Source organism: Ascidiella aspersa, chromosome 3 (genome assembly GCF_963924565.1).
Source record: "Ascidiella aspersa chromosome 3, kaAscAspe10.2, whole genome shotgun sequence".
Lineage (NCBI taxonomy): Eukaryota > Metazoa > Chordata > Ascidiacea > Phlebobranchia > Ascidiidae > Ascidiella > Ascidiella aspersa.
This window is the reverse complement of record NC_139449.1, coordinates 30,600,421-30,624,210: the sequence shown is the minus strand read 5'-3', so window position 1 is coordinate 30,624,210 and position 23,790 is coordinate 30,600,421. Positions and strand designations below refer to the sequence as shown.

The following is a 23,790-nucleotide window of genomic DNA, read 5'->3' as shown; positions in this document are numbered from 1 at the left end:
TTCACACCTGCTTTCAGGCCGGTTGAGGTTTAGATTGTATTAAAATATACTCTTCGGTTTCGATTTGGCTTCCTAAAATCTACCGGTTCTCAGAGTTTTGTGTTGTCCCTTTTTAATAACTATAAGCGTAGACTTTACTGTTATTGAATTCGTATTTTCGCAATGAAAGGTGTTATCATCCATGTGGAATATTTTCACCCATCGCTTCCGATTCTGTAGTTTTTTTATATTTAATTAGGCACATTTTTTTCGAATTTGTTCACCAGTTTACTTTTAATGTTGCAATTTATTAAAATAACGGTCTTTGGGTCACGAATAGCATTGTGCCAAACGTCTACCAGAATAGTGTTGGTAAGTTGCAGATGTTTAACTTTTTAATCGTAACTTGTATTACCCCTATCTTTAACCAACTGATAAATCAAAGAGATTATAATTTCTTCTGTGATAAACAAACGGAAATGTTTGGATCGGCGTCAAGTGAGGCATGACGGTGGTCAGCAGAGCGCATCGATGTATACAGGCCAAGGCGAGAAAACTTTCAGAAGATTACAGCGGCCGTATAGCAAGCCTTTTTCGTTAAATTTACAATTTCTATTCAAAATAGTATGTTTTTTGAAAGAATATCGTACCTGTTGTGGCCACTTTAGAATTACGCAAATTTTTAACTTTTGTCACTCCGTGTTTACTGACTAACTCGGCAATTTATATACGAACCATCTGCACTCTGCAGCGCGCTTTAAACCTGTAGGTTTTACTTTGTACTTTTCAACCCATGAATTGATTCTCAAAAGTTGGGCTGTAGTACTATACAATATAAAATATAGAATTTTCTTTAAAATATAGCAATGTTTTAAATAATAAATATAATATAACTTGGCCCATCCAACTGCTAAGTTGCTAACCCTTTACCTTAAAATAGGCCCAAATATTGTGCGTTGATTTAAAAATTGTTGGAACGCTTAGTTAGGGTTCTAGACCAGTGCTGTAATAAAGTATCTGCCAAAATTTGTGAAGCTGTTATAGAGTTGCTTGCATAAAATAAATGATTTAGATTTTAAGTTATATTGTAGGATGAGTTTTATTTTCTCAGATGTTTTGTCAGAATTTTGATGTTCACAAGGTTTATGTTAATGTTTCAACTTATGTTGGGCATTTATTTCTGATATGTGTGTTGTCAAAAAGTCTTGCATTAATTTGATTTTACCTTTACTATGCAGCTAAGGACAGGTTGGAAAGTAAGGCCTGGATGAATCCCCCGCACAGTTTGCCACTCAGCCGCAAGCAAACCGTGCATTTTATGTAAAATCAGCGTAAAATGCTGTCAGACACGAAAAATCGCTTAATCACGCAAAAATTCTTTGCGTTGGCGATTTTCAGTATAATTTCAGCTGTGCAAGTTTTTGCAAATAACTTATTACAGCAGCGCAAAATCTGGTCAGAAATGTTTTTACAGCCACTCAAATTCAAGCTGCGAAATCGTCTTCCCAGGGCACAAAATCCAAAGTTTCCAATCTGGAGTTTAGGCAGTGCCGCACTTCGATTTGTTTTCCTTTTATACATTTCCGTAAATTGCAAAAAAATTAGTTTGTACACCTACTTTTTTATCGTTACCGTTTATATCTAGCATTTCATATTAAAAATATTTTAGTATAGTTGCTATTAAAAATACAACAATGCTTAACTATATGCAAAGTAAGGTTTAGCTATCATTAGGAAAGGTCAGTATGTAAGATTTAAGCTGAGAATCCTATATTCAACACAATTTTATATTTTGTAGATGCTGGACTTAACATTTAATGGGTGCTAGTAACTGATGCATCACTAACAGCTGCATGAAATTTAATTCAAGTTTTCAAGTCGTAAAGTTCCACTGTGAAAAGAAACATGGGGGAAAGAAACAAGAGAATTTTAATGGAATTATTGCAGATTCCTGGCAATGATATCTGTGCAGATTGCTCCCTAGAAAGTAAGCCAACTTGAGTTCAATTTTATGTTACTTATCTGTTTTTTAGTTACTTTGCAATGCATAACCCTATGCTGTGTAAAAATCATTTTGTTTTTATTTCATTAAGCTGGTAGTAATCTCACTTGTACATATTTTCAACACCTGTATAAAATGATTGCTTGATACCTCCATAAATTAATTGCTGGCTTTTTTCACATTTCCATAGTAGATAGTTTGGTGTGTGCTGCATGTGATTAGGTTTTTTTGTTTTCAAATTTAAATCCAATTTCAATTGCCACTTTGAAACAAAAGTGATTTCTGGCATAAAGCAAATTTTGTCACCCACAATGGCATATATATTTTAAATTTTATTATTTTGACAACTGCTTGAGGTGTGAAGTGCAATTGACGTTTTGTATACTTGTATGTATGCCTATGCATAGAATATTTGGTGTTGTTCATGAAAAAATATATTTATTATTTGTTTCATTGCTTGTAGCTTCCTGCTGATCAAACAGGCAAAGCAATTGTGTTACTTTGGCTTGCATGTGCCTAGATTTTATAAAAGGTAAAATATTTATAAATTTATTGTAATTTGTATACTCTATATATTTAAAGATATTGATAGCAGAACCATGATTTTGTTAAGTTTATTTATTTTGTGTTTCTTATACCTTGTTTCAGCCAACAAAGAACAAACAAGATGCACAGTTATAAAGTGACTTTTATAGTTAAAACAATAAATTTAGCAGGCGTTGCTAAAACAAATCCAGTTTGACTAAACTTACCAGCAGTTAATAATTAGTTATTTTATAAATAATGTTGCATCTTGTTTTTTTGCACTTTTATCCTTCTCATCTGTTTCTAACCATAATGATCTTTCACAATTATCATCTAGCAAGATTATATGGAAATATTGTGTGGTGTGCTAACAGTAAATTAGTAAGTTAATAGAGCCCAGGGTTGCAAAATCACCCCAAAAGTGCTGCTATTTCATATTGGCATTTTCTTTATGTTTAAAAATGCACTGGAACCTACGTTTTGTTTTTTATTTATTTATATATATTGTGTTTCAACCTGTTAGAACCAGAATGGGCTTCAAGCAATATTGGAGTTTTCATTTGTGTCAGTTGTTCGGGAATCCACCGCATGCTGGGAACACACATCAGCCGGGTAAAATCCTGTAGACTCGACCAATGGGCAGATGATGCAGTACAGGTTAGAACATTAAATTTGTTATTTATTTTAATGCATATGTGTTTAAATTGTGTGTGTGTGTTTATGTGTGGTTCTACGTTTGTACATTGTAAGTTCCAGTAAAAAAGGTCTGGGGAAAAGTCCATTCGTGACTTTTGGGTTAACAAAAAAAAAAATGATTTGTCATTCCAAAACTTAAGTCTGGTAAAACGATTTTAAAGACTATAAAGCATCTGCAAAAAGCCTAGGGAAATCGCAACATGTAACTTAAAAAACACTAAAGTTTTAAAATCAATAATTATTTTCTTGTTAAAAAATCTCATCCTAACTAAAAGAAGCACTCAAAAATCACAATATCAAGTACAAAATTAAACAGGGTGGGTTGTAGTGATAACCATATCTGCCAGTTACTATTATAACACTTTATTACAGTGTTTCTTAACCATTTAAGCGCTCAAACCCTTTGAGCTTTCATGAAATTTTCTCGTACCCACCGTCTACGATGGTCAACATAGCCTAAGTAAATAAAATTGTAATAATAGGAATAAAACTCGTGTATTTATAAATTACGTGTTGAATGCATGAATTAAAAACATCTTGTAAGTTCAACAATATTTTCAACACACAAACAATCAGTCAATTCACTAATGGATTTTTTGTTGTTGCTTTTCGTAAATTACACATTCTTCGCAAATATGCCTAAAAAGCGCATAATTTCACACTGCATGTCGTACCCCCTTCTATGGTTCTTCATACCCCCAAGGGGTACACGCACCCCTGGTTAAGAACCCCTGCTTTATTAGCTAATCCCATTAAAATTGTTGAAGGCTCGGGTTATACGAGTTGCACAGACCCTTAATGCCTGCTAATAAACTGACCACAAGACCATTAATCAAAATAATGATGATTCAGTCTAAAAGGGTCTTGACAACAAGACCTTACAAGCAAGCTGTCAGTCAGTTTAACTGGGTATTAATGTGGTCTGTGTGTCCTTTTTTGTGTAAAATTATCACTTGTCACACTTTTTTCCAAAATTTATTTGGTATTTACTTTTTTAGAACATGGCTGATAATGGAAACAAAAAAGTGAATGCCATCCTTGAAAAACACATTCCTATTTATTACAAGAAACCAACTCCCACCGATCCACAGTAAGTTATCTATAAATTTACGAATACTTTTTATTGTTTTTAGGTGGCATCTAGGGTGATGCAGTTATGCTCCAGGGTTGGAATTTTGCACTTGTCAATGCGAGTACAATGCGCTACAGGCGAGTGCCTTTAGGAGGAAAATTAGTTGTTGTCAGACTGAAGGTTAAATATTTTGTGAAACAGCGAACATTTCACGCTTTACAACTACAACAAGGCATCGAAAAGCACATAGCAGATTATGAAGTATCCTATGCCTTCAGTATTTTGCTGTTGAGGTGGTCTTGAAAGTGGGTATAGAAATTGTTTATTTTGCAAGCATTCAATTCCTATAATAAATCTCTTATAGGAAAAATCTATTAAATGAATAAGATGCTTGTAAAACTAACTATTTCGCCAAATTTCTTTTTCAGCAAAATGGTGAGACTTTCCTATTAATTACTCAGTAAGTGTAGAACTTAAATGTTACGAGTGATTTCATTGGTCTTTATTTCAAAAATTTAAATAAATGCACCAATTTTCTGTTTCACAACTCCTAATACAAACCAAAATAAGCAGGCATTTATTGGTAAAAAAATAGACTAAGTAAGGAAATCTGCCATGAGAAACATGTGGATGGCGAGTGTTATTTCGTTACCTGGCGAATGCAAATTTGGATTCATTGCCAACCCTTTGTTCAATATTTTTTCCCATCTCGGGTCTTTTTTAAAGTTAAATATTTTGGTATATATACTTTTCATTATTATCAAATGCATTGTTTATATATATTTTTCCATTTAAGGGTAAAAGCGGCCTTATTGATCATATCAGGCGATTTAAAAAAATTATTTTCTGTCACTAAAACAAGGCTCAGTGAAACAGAGGCCCCCATGTGCAAAATGACACTTCTACCTGTTTATTAAAATTCACTATTGTAAAATATTGATAGAGCTTTACAACTCAATACTGTACTTGCTCTATCCTTGCGTGTTGGATTCCCAAACTGCTCAATAAGGCAGTTTGCACATACTGGTTTTCACATACTGTTTTTTTAGCATACTGTGACACATACTGTTTTTTTAGCATACTGAGTAATTTATTCTAGCACTCACAGTTTACCACTCTCAGGGCACAGAACTTAATTTTGGTGTTTGTTCAGGGTGCACAAAGAACATTTCATTCACGCCAAGTACGAACGCAAAGAGTTCGAACTGGCCGGCGGCACGGCGCACTACGAGACCGGCAGCAAAACAGGGATGCTGTGGAAACGGGGAAAGGAGGACAAGCAATTCAAACCAAGGCGCTTCGTCCTAGACGCCAATGAGGGGACGGTGAAATACTTTGTTAAGCAAGATGTAAGAGAAAAAATTTAACTGTTTGTCTATAGCAATATTTGTTGCCACGTGAGCTGTTCATAGTATAGTATCACTTACTTTTTTACCATGTCAAAATCAAAATTGCAGTAGATAAACGACTATTTGTCATGGGTGTAGTAATGTGTAACATACTTTACAGAGTCTACTAAACTAATGTATATACAATTCTTGTTCATACTTAAATTTCAAATTTTAATTTTTTTTCTACTAGCTATATTTATTCCATGAAATTTATAATTTGTACTATCGATTTTTTAAGCATGTTCTCTAACAAACTCTTATAAATTTATGTTGTTAGGGAATTTATTTTAAATAATGCTTTTTTATAGCTTGGATCTTAACTTCTTTAAACTAAATTATTTGCAGGCGAAAGAACCTAAGCAAACTATTGCGTTGTCATCACTAAGTGTGTCGCTGGCGCCAGATAAAATAAGTCATCCCAATGGACTTCAATTTGCTTTCATGACGGATAATTTAACAAGACAAATCTACCTTTACACAGAAGAGGGAAAGGTAAGATTTTCTCATAGTATATTATTCTTTAATTTACTAAAACTTGAAGTGTTGGTAATATTTTTATATTTTTAAATACATGAGGGGTAATGGTTAATCACAGAAACAACTATAAATCAAGAACTCATTCACGAAAGGAAGTCTATAACAGCGTAAAATAACAGCGTTCAATCGCATTTTCTCCAGGTTAAGCAATAGGGAGATAATCCTGGGTATGTTTGAAGAATAGAATATCGGATTCGAATTCAATACTGCCGTCTATATCGAGTAATTGAAACCGATATAAATGCTTAGTTTTACCTATTATATGTTTTTATTATAATACAAACATTATGTTAGCTAATTGTTTTGCGAGTAATTGCTGTCATTATACAATATATTATAGTTCCCCTACAAACGTTGAAGTTTAATATTTATTAAAGCACTTGCTAGGATTCTATATTCTGGATGCTTTATTCTAGATTCAAAACCTAATATTTTAGAATTTCCAGGGATTCTGCTGTAAACATGCCTGTAGTCGTTATAAATTAGCTTAAAGTATAACTTATTAAAATACGTTTTAGGGGTTTTGGCGAAATTTAACTCTTCTAACCAACTCTACACAGTTTATTTTAACAATGGGTCTTCAATGGAACTTGATTCTGTCAAATGATCATCAGTTGGTGTTTCAGGTTCTCCATCATCTGCTAATATTTTCTGCAGTGATCCAACCGTATTCCCTCCTTCGTGTGTTTCTACTGTAACTGCTGTTTCAGATCTTTTAAAAGGGTTTAATGTTGCTGGATCTGGAGCCGTACTTGAAACCCCAACTGATTCACCTGGAAATTTGTTGAGTGATGCAATTGGTGAATCCGGCGTCAAATATTGTACAGGCCTTTTTGGAACTGTGTGATTATCACCGATCAATTTCCGTCGGTTTTTATACATATTATAAATTGCCGGATTAGTTGAATTCGTAATGATGTTTGTGTCTTTTAGACTCGAATCGATTATAATTAAACCGCTTTTGTTCACAACTTGTGTGTAGGACTCGTACATTTCGCGCTTTGCGATACGCGTAAGCCTCCCTCTCATTTCCTTGTACTTTTGCTGCAAATCGTGATCGGGGTTGTTGCCGTCAGCAAACTCGTCGTCCAGTTTCCTTAGAACCGCATCCAAATCACCTCCAGCTAGCTTATAAATGTGGAAAAACTGTCTGTCATCGCACTTGATCGCAGTAATGAAGGATGCAAGGTTGTCTTCATCCCCCATTTTCTCGAGAAGTTTTGATTGGTTTTCCCTGACATAAACGCGAACCGTCTCGAAGTAGCTGTGGGAATCACTGCGTACACAAAGTAAACATGTTAGCACTTTAAAATGCCACATACGAGTAAAGCGTTTTAGGTTGTTTATGATTATATACAATCTATTTCAGTCCCGATAAAAACTAGGCTATTAAAATCACAAAAAAGTCTAAATTTTGATTTCGATAATTTTTACGCACATGTCAACGCAATGGTGTAAATCCAAAAATAATCCAAAATATTTCAAAGGTATACATTTTTTCTGCATTTCGGGACCACACATAGTATACGGGCTCTGTGCAGCCTTATATTCGCTAAGCCCTGACTGCTAGACACAGTATTAAAAGCTGTATTATTGTAATTCGATATAGATTTATAAAATGCCATCAAATTAGACTGTTTAATGTGGAACTATATGTACTTCAGTTCCAGTATTTGGTGCTTATTGTTGCATATTATTACTCTATGTTTAGTTTAACCGGTAATATAACCACTATTATAATTTGCGTTTAAAATAACGACTTACCAAATGGAAAATTAATTTTAATTTCGAATAAATTGGTATGAATGGCAAAATATTTGATAGAACTAACCTTCTTCCAATTCCTGATTGATTAACATACAGCAAAAACAAATCTATGTTGTTCGGATTTCGAACGTTGTACAAAAGTAGACAAAAAATGACGCACTGAACTGATGACATCACCAAATGTGTCACAATGACGGGTAGAATCACGTTGCGCAACGTGTACACGCAAACAAAGCTTTTTACGCTGTGTTCCGGCGTGCAGGTGAACTCGGACTTCACGTGAAAGACATAAATCAACTGGCTCAGCATGCTACAGAAGTAAAGGGTTGCCGTCGCTAAGGATAGGACATTTCTTAAGAGAAACCACGACCCGACGTTGCTCTTTTCGTTGTACAAGAATCCGTTCCAGACTTTTCCAGCTGCCTTTCTCTCCTCGGTGGGTTCTCCCGAAGTGCTGACCAACTCGAACATCACCTCCTCCTCGCAGTATTCGATCTCGTCGAACGCGTCGTAAAAGGCTCTCAGCTCTCTGATGGCAGTCACCAGCGTGGTGTTAAATTCCCAGAAGTTGTTGGCGACGAACAGCAAGGCCGTGGCCACCGCGCTCAACCACCAAAAGTTGGTCAGCAACCAGCCAAGGGCTAAGGCCGACAAGCAGTTGTGATTGGTGAATGATGCTTCAGCTGCACCCCAAGAATTTTGATCGGTTACATTCGAAGGAAGGCAAACGACTGGCCCCTCGCTCGTCTTGAAGACGAAGAATAGAGTGCTGGCTGCCTTGACTACTAAGGTATAGGTCCGAAAGGACTCCCACCACGGCTTGAATTTCAAGTCGCTAAAAACGTCTTTCAAACCCAAAACTTCACGAAACGACATCTTTTTTGCAATTGTACTACTAAGTCACATCTAATAACATAAGCCCTATTCCAACATAAACAAAACATTGTATTAATAAACTGTATATATGAGCAGTAACCTTTGGTTTGAAAAAGGATATATTTGTGTACTGTCATCGAAACAAGTTATGAATAAAAAATATCATGAAAATAGTCACTGACGGCCTATCAGACTATCACACTTTTGTGGACTGTATTTATTTATGCAATAGTTTGTTTTTTAAACACCTTTTTTTGTGTAGACTACAAACGCCTCGTTTCGGTGGGCGGAACTGGCTTACTTTCAGTTCCAGTATGGAGAAAGGCTTCTTATTCACGCCGTAATAATATATGTTCGAGTCAGGCTTGAATTAGTCAAACGTTGTTTTTATTTCCGGTTGTTTAATGAAGTCGAATTGGGCGTTTAAGATTTTTAACATAAACTTCGAGTCACAATTTCTAAAAGCATTAATTTCAAATACACATACATACGATACGCACCTGGTAAAAAGCATATGCCCTGTGAAAGCATGACAGGACAGTCAAACAGTTCACGTGTAGAACCTGAGCTGCCAGCAACGTCATTTAGGACAGGGGTCTGCAAATACGGGGTCGCGACCCAAATTTGGGTCGCGGGACCATTAAGTTTGGGTCGCGAAAGCCTTGATATATTTTTAAAGCGGCCTATATTTGGTAAGTGTTTTAATTGTTTCCATGAAGAGCCGTCTTACTTTAAGTGCGACTAGAATTGTCACGCGAAATATATACACCAAGAACCGTAAAATATCGTGAGACCTTCGTTCGATCCATGTGATGAAAAGTAACACTGGAAATCCAACACTATTTTGGCCATTACCAAACCAAACTGATCTGCTGAGCCAGGAATCTTGGTTTACTTCCTAGTTAGTGTTTTTTAGAACTCTTTTCAGTCCGTTTTCTGTAACGAAAGCGTCGTGAGCACGTTGTTCTCTTAAAATTAAAGTATGCAGTTTTATTTATTTTAGTAAACGCGATATGTTATTAGCACTAATTATGGTCTCTACTAGTATTAATTTCTTTGCTAACATAAACTACTTAACCAGGTTATGCAGTTTTTCACGGACTTTAGCGATATCAAGCGCTTGGCGCATTGAGTTAGGCTGGACAAAGCAGGGTGTTTAACGACCTTGTGTTAACATGTCACATTTTGGTTTAATTTTGTTACGTCATGTCTTAATACAGAGGACGGCAACCTTCGGCCGCGGGCCGGATACAGCCCTCCAGTGAAAACCATCCGACCCGCAAACTTGTTTACAAACTGTACACAAGACCATGTCCCACATTTTTAACTGTTTAAACTATACGAAAATGCATTTGACTTTGAACTATATTTGCGTTTTGATGGAGTCTTCTCAGACCAAAGGTGACGTGCGCATGACAACTATAAGTAGGTTTTTTTCCTAGCATGAAACCCTCTAAAATCCAATTTTCTCCAAATAAATTTGCTGATGTATTCTTTTTACGATGAACATTAACAAAAAGAGTACAAGAAATGTGTTCATTCTTAATTTTGTGTGTGCCAAATGCGTCACGTCTCCTAATAATTGAAAGGTTTTCCAATTTAAACCAAACAATCAAAACATTTAGGTCTATCACTGAATAAAAGTTATTATATTAAAGTTCTTAAAGGCCACACGTTTTTACAATAAAAATGTTAGTCGAAATTTAAAACGACCCGCCGAGAACTTGCTGAGTTTGGTTTAGCCCGGACTTGGTAAAGGTTGCAGATTTCAGTCTTAAAATTATATTGTCCCCTGAAAAATCTTTAGATCCGCGCCTTGTTGTGCTTATAATGTTGAGTTTCCTAAAACGATTGCGAGACGTCGGGCATTTTTGGTGAGTTGCACCAAAAAATCATTACACACCTTGCCAGTAATTATTGCCTTAAGCTAAGTAGCGGACGGGTGTTGAAAGGGTTTCCAAAAACACAATATTGATTGCTAAATCATATTAGTCATCCAAATAAGACAACACAAGTAGTAAAACTCAAGGCATCTTTTCAGTTGTGTTACAGAACCCCTTCTCTTTTAAAATTAACAAAACGCATAACACAGGTTTGTCTTAATAAATAGAAACACAATAAGTTACTGTTTTTTTAGCAAAGCTATTGCATTAAAAACAACTCGAAGTATTTGGGTCGCGAGACCTCGGTACTAGCAATTTTGGGTCGCACCAAAAAGTATTAAGTATTTGCGGACCCCTGATTTGGGACACCATAAACTCGAATTGCCTATAGGCTGTGCCGTACTTCTTAGAGTCAGGTAATCCCATGCCGGACTAAGGGTACTATATGCCTAAGGCTGTTTACTAGGTAAGGGCACAACTTTGCAAACCAAGCTACAAAAAGTAGTAAACATATATGCACTCAACTTAGTCTTTCGTTCTTAAGAAAAAAATGTACTGTACTGGTACTGGGTTTGTACAGCTATTAGCCTACAAAAAATTACCCTTAAAGAATGAGGACTGAAATTTTTCCAGGGCATAAGACTGTAGGTAGACTAATGGCTAATCCGCGACGCAATACACAGCTTAGCTTGGAATCAGATATAAGCTAAACATAACAATGGCAGTTCAGGCTAGATCCTTGCTCTTTAAGAAAAATATTTTTATCATGTTACAGTAGAAAATGATTAAATCAACTTAAAAGCCCACCGTAAGCAGAACTGATGATGCATTTGCGTAACTAAGGTATTCTGGTCTTTTTGGATAAAGTTGTTTTACATCTTTTTTATAACCTTTGTGGTTTCTGTTTGAACTGTCTAATGCAAATTTAGAACGAGAACGCGCCCTTCCTGTTTAAAGTGGCACTGGCTGGCGGTATGAGGTGCGGTGGCCTTGCGGGTCGCTCCACCGCAGAAGCGCTCAAAGTGTACGTCTTGCTTTTGGCGATTTGCGTCAGCCTTCCCTTCATTCTCTCGAAATTTTCCCGCAACTCGACGTCTTGTTTTTGCCCGCGCACGAACTCAGCCTTAAGCTTGCCCAGTACTTCCTTGTAGTCCTTGGCAGCCAGTTTGTAAATCTGAAAGAATTCCTCGTCTTCCAACTCGATCGCCTTGAAGAACTGCATCAGCTCTGCTGGGCTTCCCATTTCCATGAGGAGCTGCTGCTTTCGCTCGCGGACGTACTTGCGAACCTTCTCGAAGCTTCGGTGCGAACCGCTAGAAAGAACACAATGGAAATCTACATCTACAGCTTCACTCACATAAACCAAATTTATGGAGGATATATTTTTGTTTTCGCGTTACATAATAAAAGTTAAAAATAAAAGTTTATCATCAAAGTTGAGCTACATTCTGTCTTTAACGGTCGAATTGACACTGGAAAATCAAATGCCGTGTTGACCAGGTTATAAATTACAACATCGATTTAAAAATAATTATGGTCAAAATTAAGCAAATTAAAGCAGTGTGAGTAAACTGCAAACAACAAAGGTCAACCTTTCTTTTTTGATAAATTACCAACCTTTTTCCAACTCCCGATTGGTTAACGTACTGCAGAAACAAATCGATGCTGTTTGGCTTCCGAATTTTGCACAACAGTGTGATAAAAATCAGGCATTGGGCGAACGACATCAGGATGTTAATGGCAATGACGGGCAGAAAAGTGCTGTGCACTGTGTTCAGACACTCGAAAGTACCACGAGGCCGTTCCAGCTTGCAATCGAACTCGGGCTCAGCGCCCAAAACGAACAAAAACTGACTGATCATGCCGCCGAAGCAAGCGGCAGCCACCAGCAAGGATACTATATTTCGCAAACAAAACCACCGCCCGACGTTGCTCTTCTCGTTGTACAAAAATCCTTTCCACACATCGCCTGCTTTTTTCTTCTCCTCTGTAAGTTCCCCAGGAGTGCTGACCAAATCGAACATCACCTTCTCCTCGTAGTAGTCGATCTCATCGAACGCGTCGTAAAAGGCCTTTAGCTCACGGATGGCGGTAACCAGCGTGGTGTTGTACTCCCAGAAGTTATTGGCGACGAAGAGCGAGGCTGTGGCCAGCGCGCTCAGCCACCAGTAGTTTGTCAGCAGCCAGCCAAGGCCAAAACTCAAAATGCACTTGTTGGTGGTGAACGTGCTCTCGGCGGTGCTGAACGTAGTGGTCCTGTTACACGTGTTTGTCAAAGGAACACAAACGACAGGTCCCCCGCTCGAAGAGTAGGCGTAGAAGAGGGTGCCGGCCGACATAACGACCAGGGTGTACGAACGGAAATACTCCCACCACGGCTTGAAGTTTAAGTCGCCAAACACGTCCCGCCATCCCAGAACTTTGCGGTACGACATATTAACGTTCCGGCAATCGAAATGACAGGTTTCTTTAATATAGTTTGGTATACCTTTTAGTACACAATTTTGTTATGGTTAAGTTAACAAAACGCATTTAACGTCGACATTTTGAATCAAATTCTCGTTTGTTGGTTGTTTTGTAAACATGGGAGACACTTGCAACACCAACTCGAAACCAGGGCAATAACCAAATTAACCATAACCGGTTCAGCAGGTTCAGCGCACAGGGGCCCCAAAGCAAGGGTGGGCCTGCTTTGCTTTGGTGTGAAATAACTAGTGAATACTACTTTTAAGTGTCCACATATAATCTTTTTAGCAGCTTTTTTGTTTATTATATTACATGTTTGTGTTAAGTTAAGCATCATTTTTAATGTTCGCTGTTATTAATTGTGAGGATAGACTTACAATCAACAATTGAATTGCAATTTGGCCTATCTGTTTTTTTTGGGGGGAAAATTTTAAATAACAGAAAATCTGTTTTTTAATTAGACTAAATGTCGCGAAAATGGAGGAGAGGGGCACTAAGTGGTCATGTCCCCACCCAAGGGCAAATCTCAGTTATGGTTTTAAAAACTATATTGTTCAATACATTTTTCCAAATCCGAGATACACGACTAACTAAATAAAAACAAGCTGAACCCATTGGGATAAACCAGGCCAGCATATATAATTCTGCCGGCTCGCGTATATCACATATTGCTCTAATGGAAACATAAATTTAAACTGTTGTTGGATGTAATTTTAAAACTTAATTTTTTATCAAATTTTAAAATTGCTTTTTAATATATCGAAACTGAATTTTGATAAACTGAAGCACAATTTAAAAAAGCTTTCTACATTTTCTCTTAATTTTGTAAAATGTTTTTGTGATATTTGGAAATTTTAAGAAAAAAATTGACCTAACGTACAAATTTTGACTTTTTTGTCAAAAAATAATCGCCCTAATCATGAGATATAAATCTAAACTGTTCCTTAATTTGCTCACTTCTTTGCAATTTTTTTCTACAGCTGCTTTCTGGCGCGGACACAGACACGCACACGTACAAAGTCGAACCTCTGTTATTTCTGTGTTCTGTAGCTCGGTAACAGTATCGTCGGTTAGGTTGTCGACACGAATTCAATACCGTAGGAATCCATTGTAGTACACAGAAACAATCAACACTAAAACAAAAGGAACGTCGTCCAAAAAAGTAATAGTCGACATTGTTAGGTGACCATTCTTTTTCCAATTATTCGCCAAAGTATCTTTAATAATAATAAGCCGTTGCAAAACCATTTAAAACCGCGGAGAACATTTTGTCTTTAAATTGTTTTACAAGGTTGTTGTACAGCAGCCATACAACTTCCAAAATCATCACGATAAATGTCATTATTGGGCAATGTGCAATTATTTTTATCTGCTGAATGTATCATGCCTCACTTAACTAAAAGTTTAGCCTCAACAAACGAAATTAGCGCAAATTTTGGCGCTTTCCGCATGTAAGTATGAATACACGGTTGCTGCAAGTTATTATAAAAGTAGTCTTCCGGCGGTTATTGGTTTATTAATAAAGGTATCGACGTTTCCATAACCTATACGGTAAATATTCACCAGGGCAATGACTAGCATTAAGTATATACCCTTGTTGAGTGTATATCTAGACTCGTTCTCAGTTGCACATTTTCACAACGGTTTAAGCCCAAACAGCAGGTTTTTAAGCTAACTTGTTTTATGCCGTAACGATTTTTGACGCCTCTCTTGAAGGGTGAAAACGCATTTTATTTAAGATGTTTACGTTGTTACCGGCTATCCCACGGATTAAAAAGATGTGCGACGTTATGCGCAAGTCGCGAACAATCCGACTGTGAAGAACCCTGAGTTATTAATCTTCATATTTCCTATTTTGGTCATAATGTTATAAACTTAGTATTTTATTGTGATGCCGATACCTGATATTTCAGGCAAAACGTATCGCAATCCCATACGATAACAAATTACGTCATTACTCTTGTCGTATAAGCGAATTTGATAGTCCATTGGTAACGATTTTTAGGATTTTAGCCTAATATTTACTTTTGCGTTAGAAAGCCTATTATTTTCGCGTTTCAATACCACCCGGGGATCGGGCGAGTACCAATACTATCCCGTTTCAATGGGTAACGGCCGCGAACCGATATTCTCTTCGGTTGTATCGAGTGATTTGTTTAAACTTGTTATTAGCCATTTATGGGGGCCAAGTATATTAGCCCTATGCACATTATCCTACGTTCCCAACAACTTTTGAATAGCGTTTGATTCGCATTTTAGAAAGATGTCCTGAAAAATGCATTGCCGCTATACTTGATTCGCGCGATGTACTAGCGATTATCATCTCATTTAAATGCATGTTAAAAAAAGAGGTACAGCAAAACGTTTAGTGTTGGTAATATTTTTATATTTTTTTAATACATGAGGAGTAACGGCTATTCAGAAACAACTATAAGTCAAGAACTCATTCACGAAAGTAAGTATATAACAAACTACAATAACAAAGTTAATTACATTTCCTCCAGGTGAAGCAATAGTGATATAATCCTGGGTATGTTTAAAGAATAGAATATCGGATTCGAATTCAATTCTGCCCTTTATATCGGGTAATTTAAACCGAATTAAAATAAATGCATTGTTTTACCCATTGTTTTTATTATAATATTATACAAATATTATGTTAGCTAAATGTTTCGCGATTAAATGCTGTCATTAAAGATATATTATAATTCCCCTACAAAAAATTACATTTAAAACAGTTAAAGTTTACTAATTATTAAAACATTTGCTAGAATTTGATATTCTGGATGCGTTATAAAAAACCCATTATTCTAAAATTTTCAGGGATTCTGCTGTAAACATCCATAGAGTCATCATAAATTAGCTTAAAGTACAACTTAGTAAAATAAGTGTTAGGGGTTTTGGCGAAATCTAACTTTGCTCACCAGCTCTACATAGATTATTTTAACAATGCGTCTTTTTCAATGGAACTTGATTCTATCAATTCATCATCAGTTGGTGTTTCAGGTGTCCCATCATCCGCCATCACTTTTTGCTTAAAATAACTTATGCTTGTTCTGCCTGGTAGATTCGAGAAGCGTATTTTATATACTTTTTGGGAGGGCTCGTACATTTCGCGTTTTGCGATCCGCGTAAGCCTCCCTCTCATTTTGTTGTACTTTCGCTGTAAATCGGGATTCTGGTTGGTGCCGTCAGCAAACTTGTCGTCCAGTTTTCTGATAACCGCATTCAAATCACCTCCCGCTAGCTTATAAATGTGGAAAAACTGCCTGTCATTGCACTTGATCGCAGTAATGAAGGATGCAAGGTTGTCTTCATGGGCCATTTTCTCGGGAAGTTTTGATTGGTTTTCTCTGACATAATCGCGAACCGTCCTGAAGTAGCTGTGGAAACTACTGCGGAAAGTTAAACGTTTTAGCACTTTAAAATGCCACATACGAGTAAAGCGTTTTAGTTTTGTTATGATTATATACAATCTATTTCAGGCCCGATAAAAACTTGGCTATTAAAATCACATAAAAGTCTAAATTTTTGATTTCGATACCACTTTTTACGCATATACTAACGCAGTGGTGTAAATCGAAAAATAATCCAAAATATTTCAAAGGTATACATTTTTTCTGCATTTCGGGGCCACACAAAGTGTACGGGCTCTGTACAGCCTTAGATTCGCTAACCCCTGACTATACTAGACACAGTATTAAAAGCTGTACTATTGTAATTGGATATAGATTTATAAAATGCCATCAAATTAGACTGTTTAATGTAGAAATATGTACTTCAGTTCCAATAGTTGGCACTATTATAATTTGCGTTTATAATAACAATTTACCAAAGTGGAAATTAATTTGAATTTCGAATAAATTGGTATGAATGCCATAATATTTAATAGAACTAACCTTCTTCCAATTCCAGATTGATTAACATACAGCAAAAACAAATCGATATTGTTCGGATTACTAATGTTATACAAAAGTAGACAAAAAATGATGCATTGAACTAATGACATCATCAAATGCGTCACAATGACGGGTAGGATGACGCTGCGCAACGTGTACACGCAAACAAAGTTTTTTACGCTGTGTTCTAGCGTGCAGATAAACTCGGACTTCACGTGTAAGACATAAATCAACTGGCTCAGCATGCTACATAAGCAAAGGGTTGCCGTCGCTAAGGATACGACATTTCTTAAGAGAAACCACGACCCGACGTTGCTCTTTTCGTTGTACAAGAATCCTTTCCAGACTTTTCTAGCTTCCTTTTTCTCCTCGGTGAGTTCTCCCGGAGTGCTGACCAACTCGAACATCACCTCCTCCTCCTCCTCGCAGTATTCGATCTCGTCGAACGCGTCGTAAAAGGCTCTCAGCTCTCTGATGGCAGTCACCAGCGTGGTGTTAAATTCCCAGAAGTTGTTGGCGACGAACAGCAAGGCCGTGGCCACCGCGCTCAACCACCAAAAGTTGGTCAGCAACCAGCCAAGGGCTAAGGTCGACATGCAGTTTTGATTGGTGAATGACGCTTCAGCTGCACCCCAAGAATTTTGATCGGTTACATTCGAAGGAAGGCAAACGACTGGCCCCTCGCTCGTCTTAAAGACGAAGAATAGAGTGCTGGCTGTCATGACTACTAAGGTATAGGACCGAAAAGACTCCCACCACGGCTTAAATTTTAAGTCGCCAAAAACGTCCTTCAAACCCAAAACTTCACGAAACGACATCTTTTATGCAATTGTACTACTAAGTCGCATATAATAACATAAACCCTATTCCAACTAAAAATCAGGAAAATAGTCACTGACGGCCTATCACACTTTTGTGGACTGTATTTATTTATGCAATAGTTTGTTTTTAAGCACTTTTGCCTTTGTAGCCCACGAACGCATGGTATGGAGAAATTCTTACCAACGCCATATTTGCCGCGCGCTAAAGGCTTTTGAATTGGTGAAACCTCTTTTATTTATAGTTGTTTTTAAAGTCAGACTTGGCACTTGACATCCCTTTTGACATAAACTTTAAGTCACAATTAAAAAAAATACCATTCGAATACAAATACACGCGATACGTTCCTGGTTAAACTATGTAAAAGGCATATACCCTGTAAAAGTATCGTAGGACAGTCAAACAGCTACAATCACATGTAGAACCTGGGCTGCCAGCAATCTCATTTGGGGACCATAAACTCTAGTTTGCCTTTCCAAACTAGGCTGTGCCGTACATTTTAGGGTCAGGTTATACCAATACTTTCTGAAAATGGTTATGTCAATATACCTTGGTAATTTCCAATAAAGTGGTTAACGATATAAAGCTTTAAACAACAACGTTGTAGTCTATGCTCCATTGAAACCCGATACACTACGTCGCACTGGCTCAAAAAAAAATGAAGGGGAGGGCACCAAGTGGTCATGTCCCCAAGGGCAAATCTCAGTTATGCTTTTAGAAAATATATTGTTTAATACATTTGTCCAAACAGAGATACACGACTATCTGAATAAAAACAAGCCGAACCTATTGCGATAAACCAGGCCTGTATGTATAATTCTGCCGGCACGCCTATATCACATATTGCTCTAATGGAAAAATAATAGGCCTAGACCTATAGTTAAACTGTTGTTGGTTGCAATTTCAAGACTGAATTTTTAGTCAAATTTTGGAATTGTCCTTCAATATATCAAAACTGAATTTTGATAAACTGAAGGACAATTTAAAAAGCTTTCTACATTTTTCTTAATTTTGTAATATATTTTTGTGATTTTTGGTAATTTTAAGAAAACTTTTGACCTAGCGTACACATTTTGACATTTTTGTCAAAAAATAATCGCCCTAATCATGAGATATAAAGCTAGACTGTTTAAGTAAATCCTTAATTTGCTGACTTCTTTGAAACTTCTTTCTACAGCTACTTTGTGGTGCAGACATACACTCACACGTACTGAGTCGCACTTCAGTTATTTCTGTTTTCTGTAGCACGGTAACAGTATCGGCGGTGAGTTTGTCGACACGAATTCAATACCGTAGGAATCCATTGTAGTACACAGACGACGACAACCAACACTAAAACAAAAGGGTAGTTGTCCAGTAAAGTAATAGTCGACATTGTTAGGTGGACCATTCTTTTTCCAATTATTCGCCAAAGTATCTTTAATAATAATAAGCCGTCGCAAAACCATTTAAAACCGCGGCGAACATTTTGTCTTTAAATTGTTTTGCAAGGTTGTTGTACAGCAGCCATACAACTTCCAAAATCATCGCGATAAATGCCATTATTGGGCAATGTGCAATTTTTATCTGCTAAATGTATCATGCCTCACTTAACTAAAAGTTTAGCCTCAACGAAATTAGCGCAAATTTTGGCGCATTCCGCATGTAAGTAAGTACACGGTTGCTGCAAGGCATTGTACCAATTGATAGTCTTCCGGCGGTTATTGATTTATTAATAAAGGTATCGACGTTTCCATAACCTATACGGAAAATATTCATCAGGGCAATGAGTAGCATTAAGTATATACAATTGTTGAGTGTATATCTAGGCTCGATTTCAGTTGCACATTTTCACAACGGTTTAAGCCCAAACAGCAGGTTTTTAAGCTAACTTGTTTTATGCCGTAACGATTTTTGACGCCTCTCTTGAAGGGTTAAAACGCATTTTATTTAACATGTTTACGTTGTTACCGGCTATCCCACGGATTAAAAAGATATGCGACGTTATGCGCAAGTCGTGAACAATCCGACTGTGAAGAACCCTGAGTTATTATTCTTCATATTTCCTATTTCGGTCATAATGTTATAAACTTAGTATTTTATTCTGATACCGATACCTGATATTTCAGGCAAAACGTATCGCAATCCCATACGATAGCACATTACGTCATTACTCTTGTCGTATAAGCGAATCCTAATATTTGCTTTTGCGTTAGAAAGCCTATTATTTTCGCCTTTCAACACCACCCGGGGATCGGGCGAGTACCAATACTATCCCGTTTCAATGGGTAACGGCCGCGAACCGATATTCTCTTCGGTCGTATCGAGTGATTTGTTTAAACTTGTTATTAGCCATTTATGGGGGCCAAGTATATTAGCCCTATGCACATTATCCTACGTTCCCAACAACTTTTGAATAGCGTTTGATTCGCATTTTAGAAAGATGTCCTGAAGAATTCATTGCCGCTATACTTGATTAACGGTTCGCGCGATGTACTAGGGATTATCATCTCATTTAAATGCATGCTTAGAGAAAGAGGTACAGCAGCAAACCGTTTAGTGTTGGTAATATTTTTATATTTTTTTAATACATGAGGGGTAACGGCTATTCAGAAACAACTATAAGTCAAGAACTCATTCACGAAAGTAAGTTTATAACAAACTACAATAACAAAGTTAATTACATTTCCTCCAGGTGAAGCAATAGTGATATAATCTCGGATATGTTTAAAGAATAGAATATCGGATTCGAATTCAACTCTGCCCTTTATATCGGGTAATTAAAACCGAATTAAAATAAATGCTTTGTTTTACCCATTGTTTTTATTATAATATTATACAAATATTATGTTAGCTAAATGTTTTGCGATTAAATGCTGCCATTAAAGATATATATTATAATTCCCCTACAAAAAATTACATCTAAAAAAAGTTAAAGTTTACTAATTATTAAAACACTTGCTAGAATTTGATATTCTGGATGCGTTATAAAAAAAACATTATTCTAAAATTTTCAGGGATTCTGCTGTAAACATCCATAGAGTCATCATAAATTAGCTTAAAGTACAATTTAGTAAAATAAGTGTTAGGGGTTTTGGCGAAATCTAACTTTGCTCATCAGCTCTACGTAGTTTATTTTAACAATGCGTCTTTTTCAATGGAACTTGATTCTATCAATTCATCATCAGTTGGTGTTTCAGGTGTCCCATCATCTGCCATCACTTCTTGCACTCATCCAACCGAATTCTCTTCTTCATGTGTTTCTACTGTAACTGCTGTTTCAGATCTTTGAAAAGGGTTTAATGTTGCTGGAGGTGGAGCCGTACTTAAACCAACTGATTCGCCTGGAAATTCTTTCACTGATGCAATTGATGATTCCGGTGTCAAATTTTGTACAGGTAATTTTGGAACTGTCTCCGACGATTTCGACGTTTCAACTTTGAATGCCCTTTTTGGTGATGTGGATGATGGATCTGATGCAACATTGTGATTATCATCGACTGATTCTGGTTGGTTTCTACCCATATTATAAATTGACGGATGATTTGAATTTGTTAAGATGTTTGTGTCGTATAGAGACGAATTGACTATGTTTAAATCGTGTTTGTTCACAACTTTTGTGTAGGACTCGTACATTTCTCGCTTTGCGATACGCGTAAGCCTCCCTCTCATTTCCTTGTACTTTCGCTGCAAATCGTGATCGGGGTTGTTGCCGTCAGCAAACTCGTCGTCCAGTTTCCTTAGAACCGCATCGAGATCACCTCCAGCTATCTTATAAATGTAGAAAAACTGTCTGTCATCGCACTTGATCGCAGTAATGAAGGTTGCAAGGGTGTCTTCATTGCCCATTTTCTCGAGAAGTTTTGATTGGTTTTCTCTGACATAAACGCGAACCGTCTCGAAGTAGCTGTGGGAACCACTGCGGACACAAAGTAAGTGTTAGAACTTTAATATGCCACATACGGAGTAAAGCTTTTTAGGTTGTTAATGATTATATACAATCTATTTCAGGCCCGATAAAATCTCGGCTATTCACATAAAAGTCAAAATTTTTGATTTCGATAATACTTTTTACGCGCATGCCATAGCGCAGTGGTCTTTTCTGTTTTCTGAATTAAAAATATTCCAAAGTTATACATTTTTTTAGCATTTCAGGGCCACCCAAAGTACGCTGTATTATTGTAAATGATATACATTCATATGGTGCCATCAAAGTAGAATGTCTAATGTAGCAAAAATGCCCTTCGGTTCCAATTCTACTTATTGGTGTATATTATTACTCGACGTTTAGTTTAACCTACTATATAAGCACTATTGTAATGTGCGTTTAAAATAACAATTTACCAAAGTGGAAATTAATTTGAATTTAGAATAAATTGTTATGAATGCCAAAATATTTGATAGAACTAACCTTCTTCCAATTCCAGATTGATTAACATACCGCAAAAACAAATCGAAATTGTTCGGATTCCGAACGTTGTACAAAAGTAGACAAAAAATGACGCACTGAACTGATGACATCACCAAATGTGTCACAATGACGGGTAGAATGACGTTGCGCAACGTGTACACGCAAACAAAGCTTTTTACACTGTGTTCTGGCGTGCAGGTGAACTCGGACTTCTCGTGAAAGACACAAATTAACTGGCTGAGCATGCTACAAAAGCAAAGGGTTGCCGTCGCTAAGGATACGATATTTCTCCGGAGAAACCACGACCCGACGTTGCTCTTTTCGTTGTACAAGAATCCTTTCCAGACTTTCCCAGCTTCCTTTTTCTCCTTGGTGAGTTCTCCCGGAGTGCAGACCAACTCGAACATCACCTCCTCCTCGCAGTATTCGATCTCGTCAAACGCGTCGTAAAAGGCTCTCAGCTCTCTGATGGCAGTCACCAGCGTGGTGTTAAATTCCCAGAAGTTGTTGGCGACGAACAGCAAGGCCGTGGCCACCGCGCTCAACCACCAAAAGTTGGTCAGCAACCAGCCAAGGGCTAAGGCCGACCTGCAGTTTTGATTGATGAATGACGCTTCAGCTGCACCCCAAGAATTTCGATCGGTTACATTGGAAGGAAGGCAAACGACTGGCCCCTCGCTCGTCTTAGAGACGAAGAACAAAGTGCTGGCTGTCATGACTACTAAGGTATAGGACCGAAAAGACTCCCACCACGGCTTGAATTTTAAGTCGCCAAAAACGTCCTTCAAACCCAAAACTTCACGAAACGACATCTTTTATGCAATTGTACTACTAAGTCACATATAATAACATAAGCCCTATTCCAACAAAAACAAAACATTGTATTAATAAACTGTATATATGAGCAGTAACCTTTAGTTTAAAAAAGGATATCTTTGTGTACTGTCATCGAAACAAGTTATGAATAAAAAATATCAGGAAAATAGTCACTGACGGCCTATCACACTTTTGAGGACTGTATTTATTTATGCAATAGTTTGTTTTTTAAACACCTTTTTTTGTGTAGACTACAAACGCCTGGTTTCGGTGGGCGGAACTGGCTTACTTTCAGTTCCAGTATGGAGAAAGGCTTCTTATTAACGCCGTAATAATATATGCCCGAGTCAGGCTTGAATTAGTCAAACGTTGTTTTTATTTCCGGTTGTTTAAAGTCGAATTGGGCGTTTAAGATTTTTAACATAAACTTCGAGTCACAATTTCTAAAAGCATTAATTTCAAATACACATACATACGATACGCACCTGGTAAAAAGCATATGCCCTGTAAAAGCATGACAGGACAGTCAAACAGTTCACGTGTGGAACCTGAGCTGCCAGCAACGCCTTTTAGGGCACCATAAACTCAAATTGCCTTTCCAAACTATAGGCTGTGCCGTACTTTTTAGGGTCAGGTAATCCCATGCCGGATTAAGGGTACTATAGGCCTAAG

At 37.1% G+C, this 23,790-nt stretch overlaps 2 protein-coding genes across 6 annotated transcripts; one reads left to right on the top strand and one right to left on the bottom strand.

The window, feature by feature from the left end:
• Positions 1-1,782: 1,782 nt before the first annotated feature.
• On the top strand, positions 1,783-9,000 carry LOC146161547 (arf-GAP with dual PH domain-containing protein 1-like). Of its 5 annotated transcripts, XM_083384143.1 has the most exons (7): positions 1,834-1,966; positions 2,445-2,513; positions 3,030-3,163; positions 4,201-4,292; positions 5,428-5,623; positions 6,011-6,157; positions 6,817-9,000. In XM_083384143.1, exons 2-7 carry the CDS (start codon positions 2,492-2,494, stop codon positions 6,898-6,900), a joined length of 675 nt encoding a protein of 224 aa, XP_083240269.1. In that variant the 5' UTR covers positions 1,834-1,966; positions 2,445-2,491; the 3' UTR covers positions 6,901-9,000. The 5 variants fall into 5 exon arrangements, with proteins under 5 accessions (XP_083240270.1, XP_083240271.1, XP_083240268.1 ...); XM_083384144.1 differs by lacking the exon at positions 2,445-2,513 and having other exon boundaries at positions 1,783-1,966; positions 8,232-9,000; XM_083384145.1 differs by lacking the exon at positions 2,445-2,513 and having other exon boundaries at positions 1,783-1,966; positions 6,913-9,000.
• Positions 9,001-20,487: 11,487 nt separating this feature from the next.
• Positions 20,488-23,143, bottom strand: LOC146161546 (uncharacterized). Its single transcript, XM_083385588.1, has 2 exons — positions 22,303-23,143; positions 20,488-21,810 (listed from the first exon to the last, which is right to left on the bottom strand). The coding sequence occupies exons 1-2, from the start codon at positions 23,112-23,114 to the stop codon at positions 21,123-21,125; spliced, it is 1,500 nt and encodes a 499-aa protein (XP_083241714.1). The 5' UTR covers positions 23,115-23,143; the 3' UTR covers positions 20,488-21,122.
• Positions 23,144-23,790: the final 647 nt, after the last annotated feature.

Bases quoted from the DNA above. Each gene is read 5' to 3' on its own strand.
- LOC146161547 (XM_083384141.1), top strand. From the start codon at position 1,885: ATGGGGGAAAGAAACAAGAGAATTTTAATGGAATTATTGCAGATTCCT. The intron at 1,967-3,029 runs GTAAGCCAACTT...TCAACCTGTTAG, and splicing joins TGCAGATTGCTCCCTAGAAA to AACCAGAATGGGCTTCAAGC. The intron at 5,624-6,010 runs GTAAGAGAAAAA...AATTATTTGCAG, and splicing joins AATACTTTGTTAAGCAAGAT to GCGAAAGAACCTAAGCAAAC.
- LOC146161546 (XM_083385588.1), bottom strand. From the start codon at position 23,114: ATGTCGTTTCGTGAAGTTTTGGGTTTGAAGGACGTTTTTGGCGACTTA. The intron at 21,811-22,302 runs GTTAGTTCTATC...TTGTGTCCGCAG, and splicing joins CAATCTGGAATTGGAAGAAG to TGGTTCCCACAGCTACTTCG.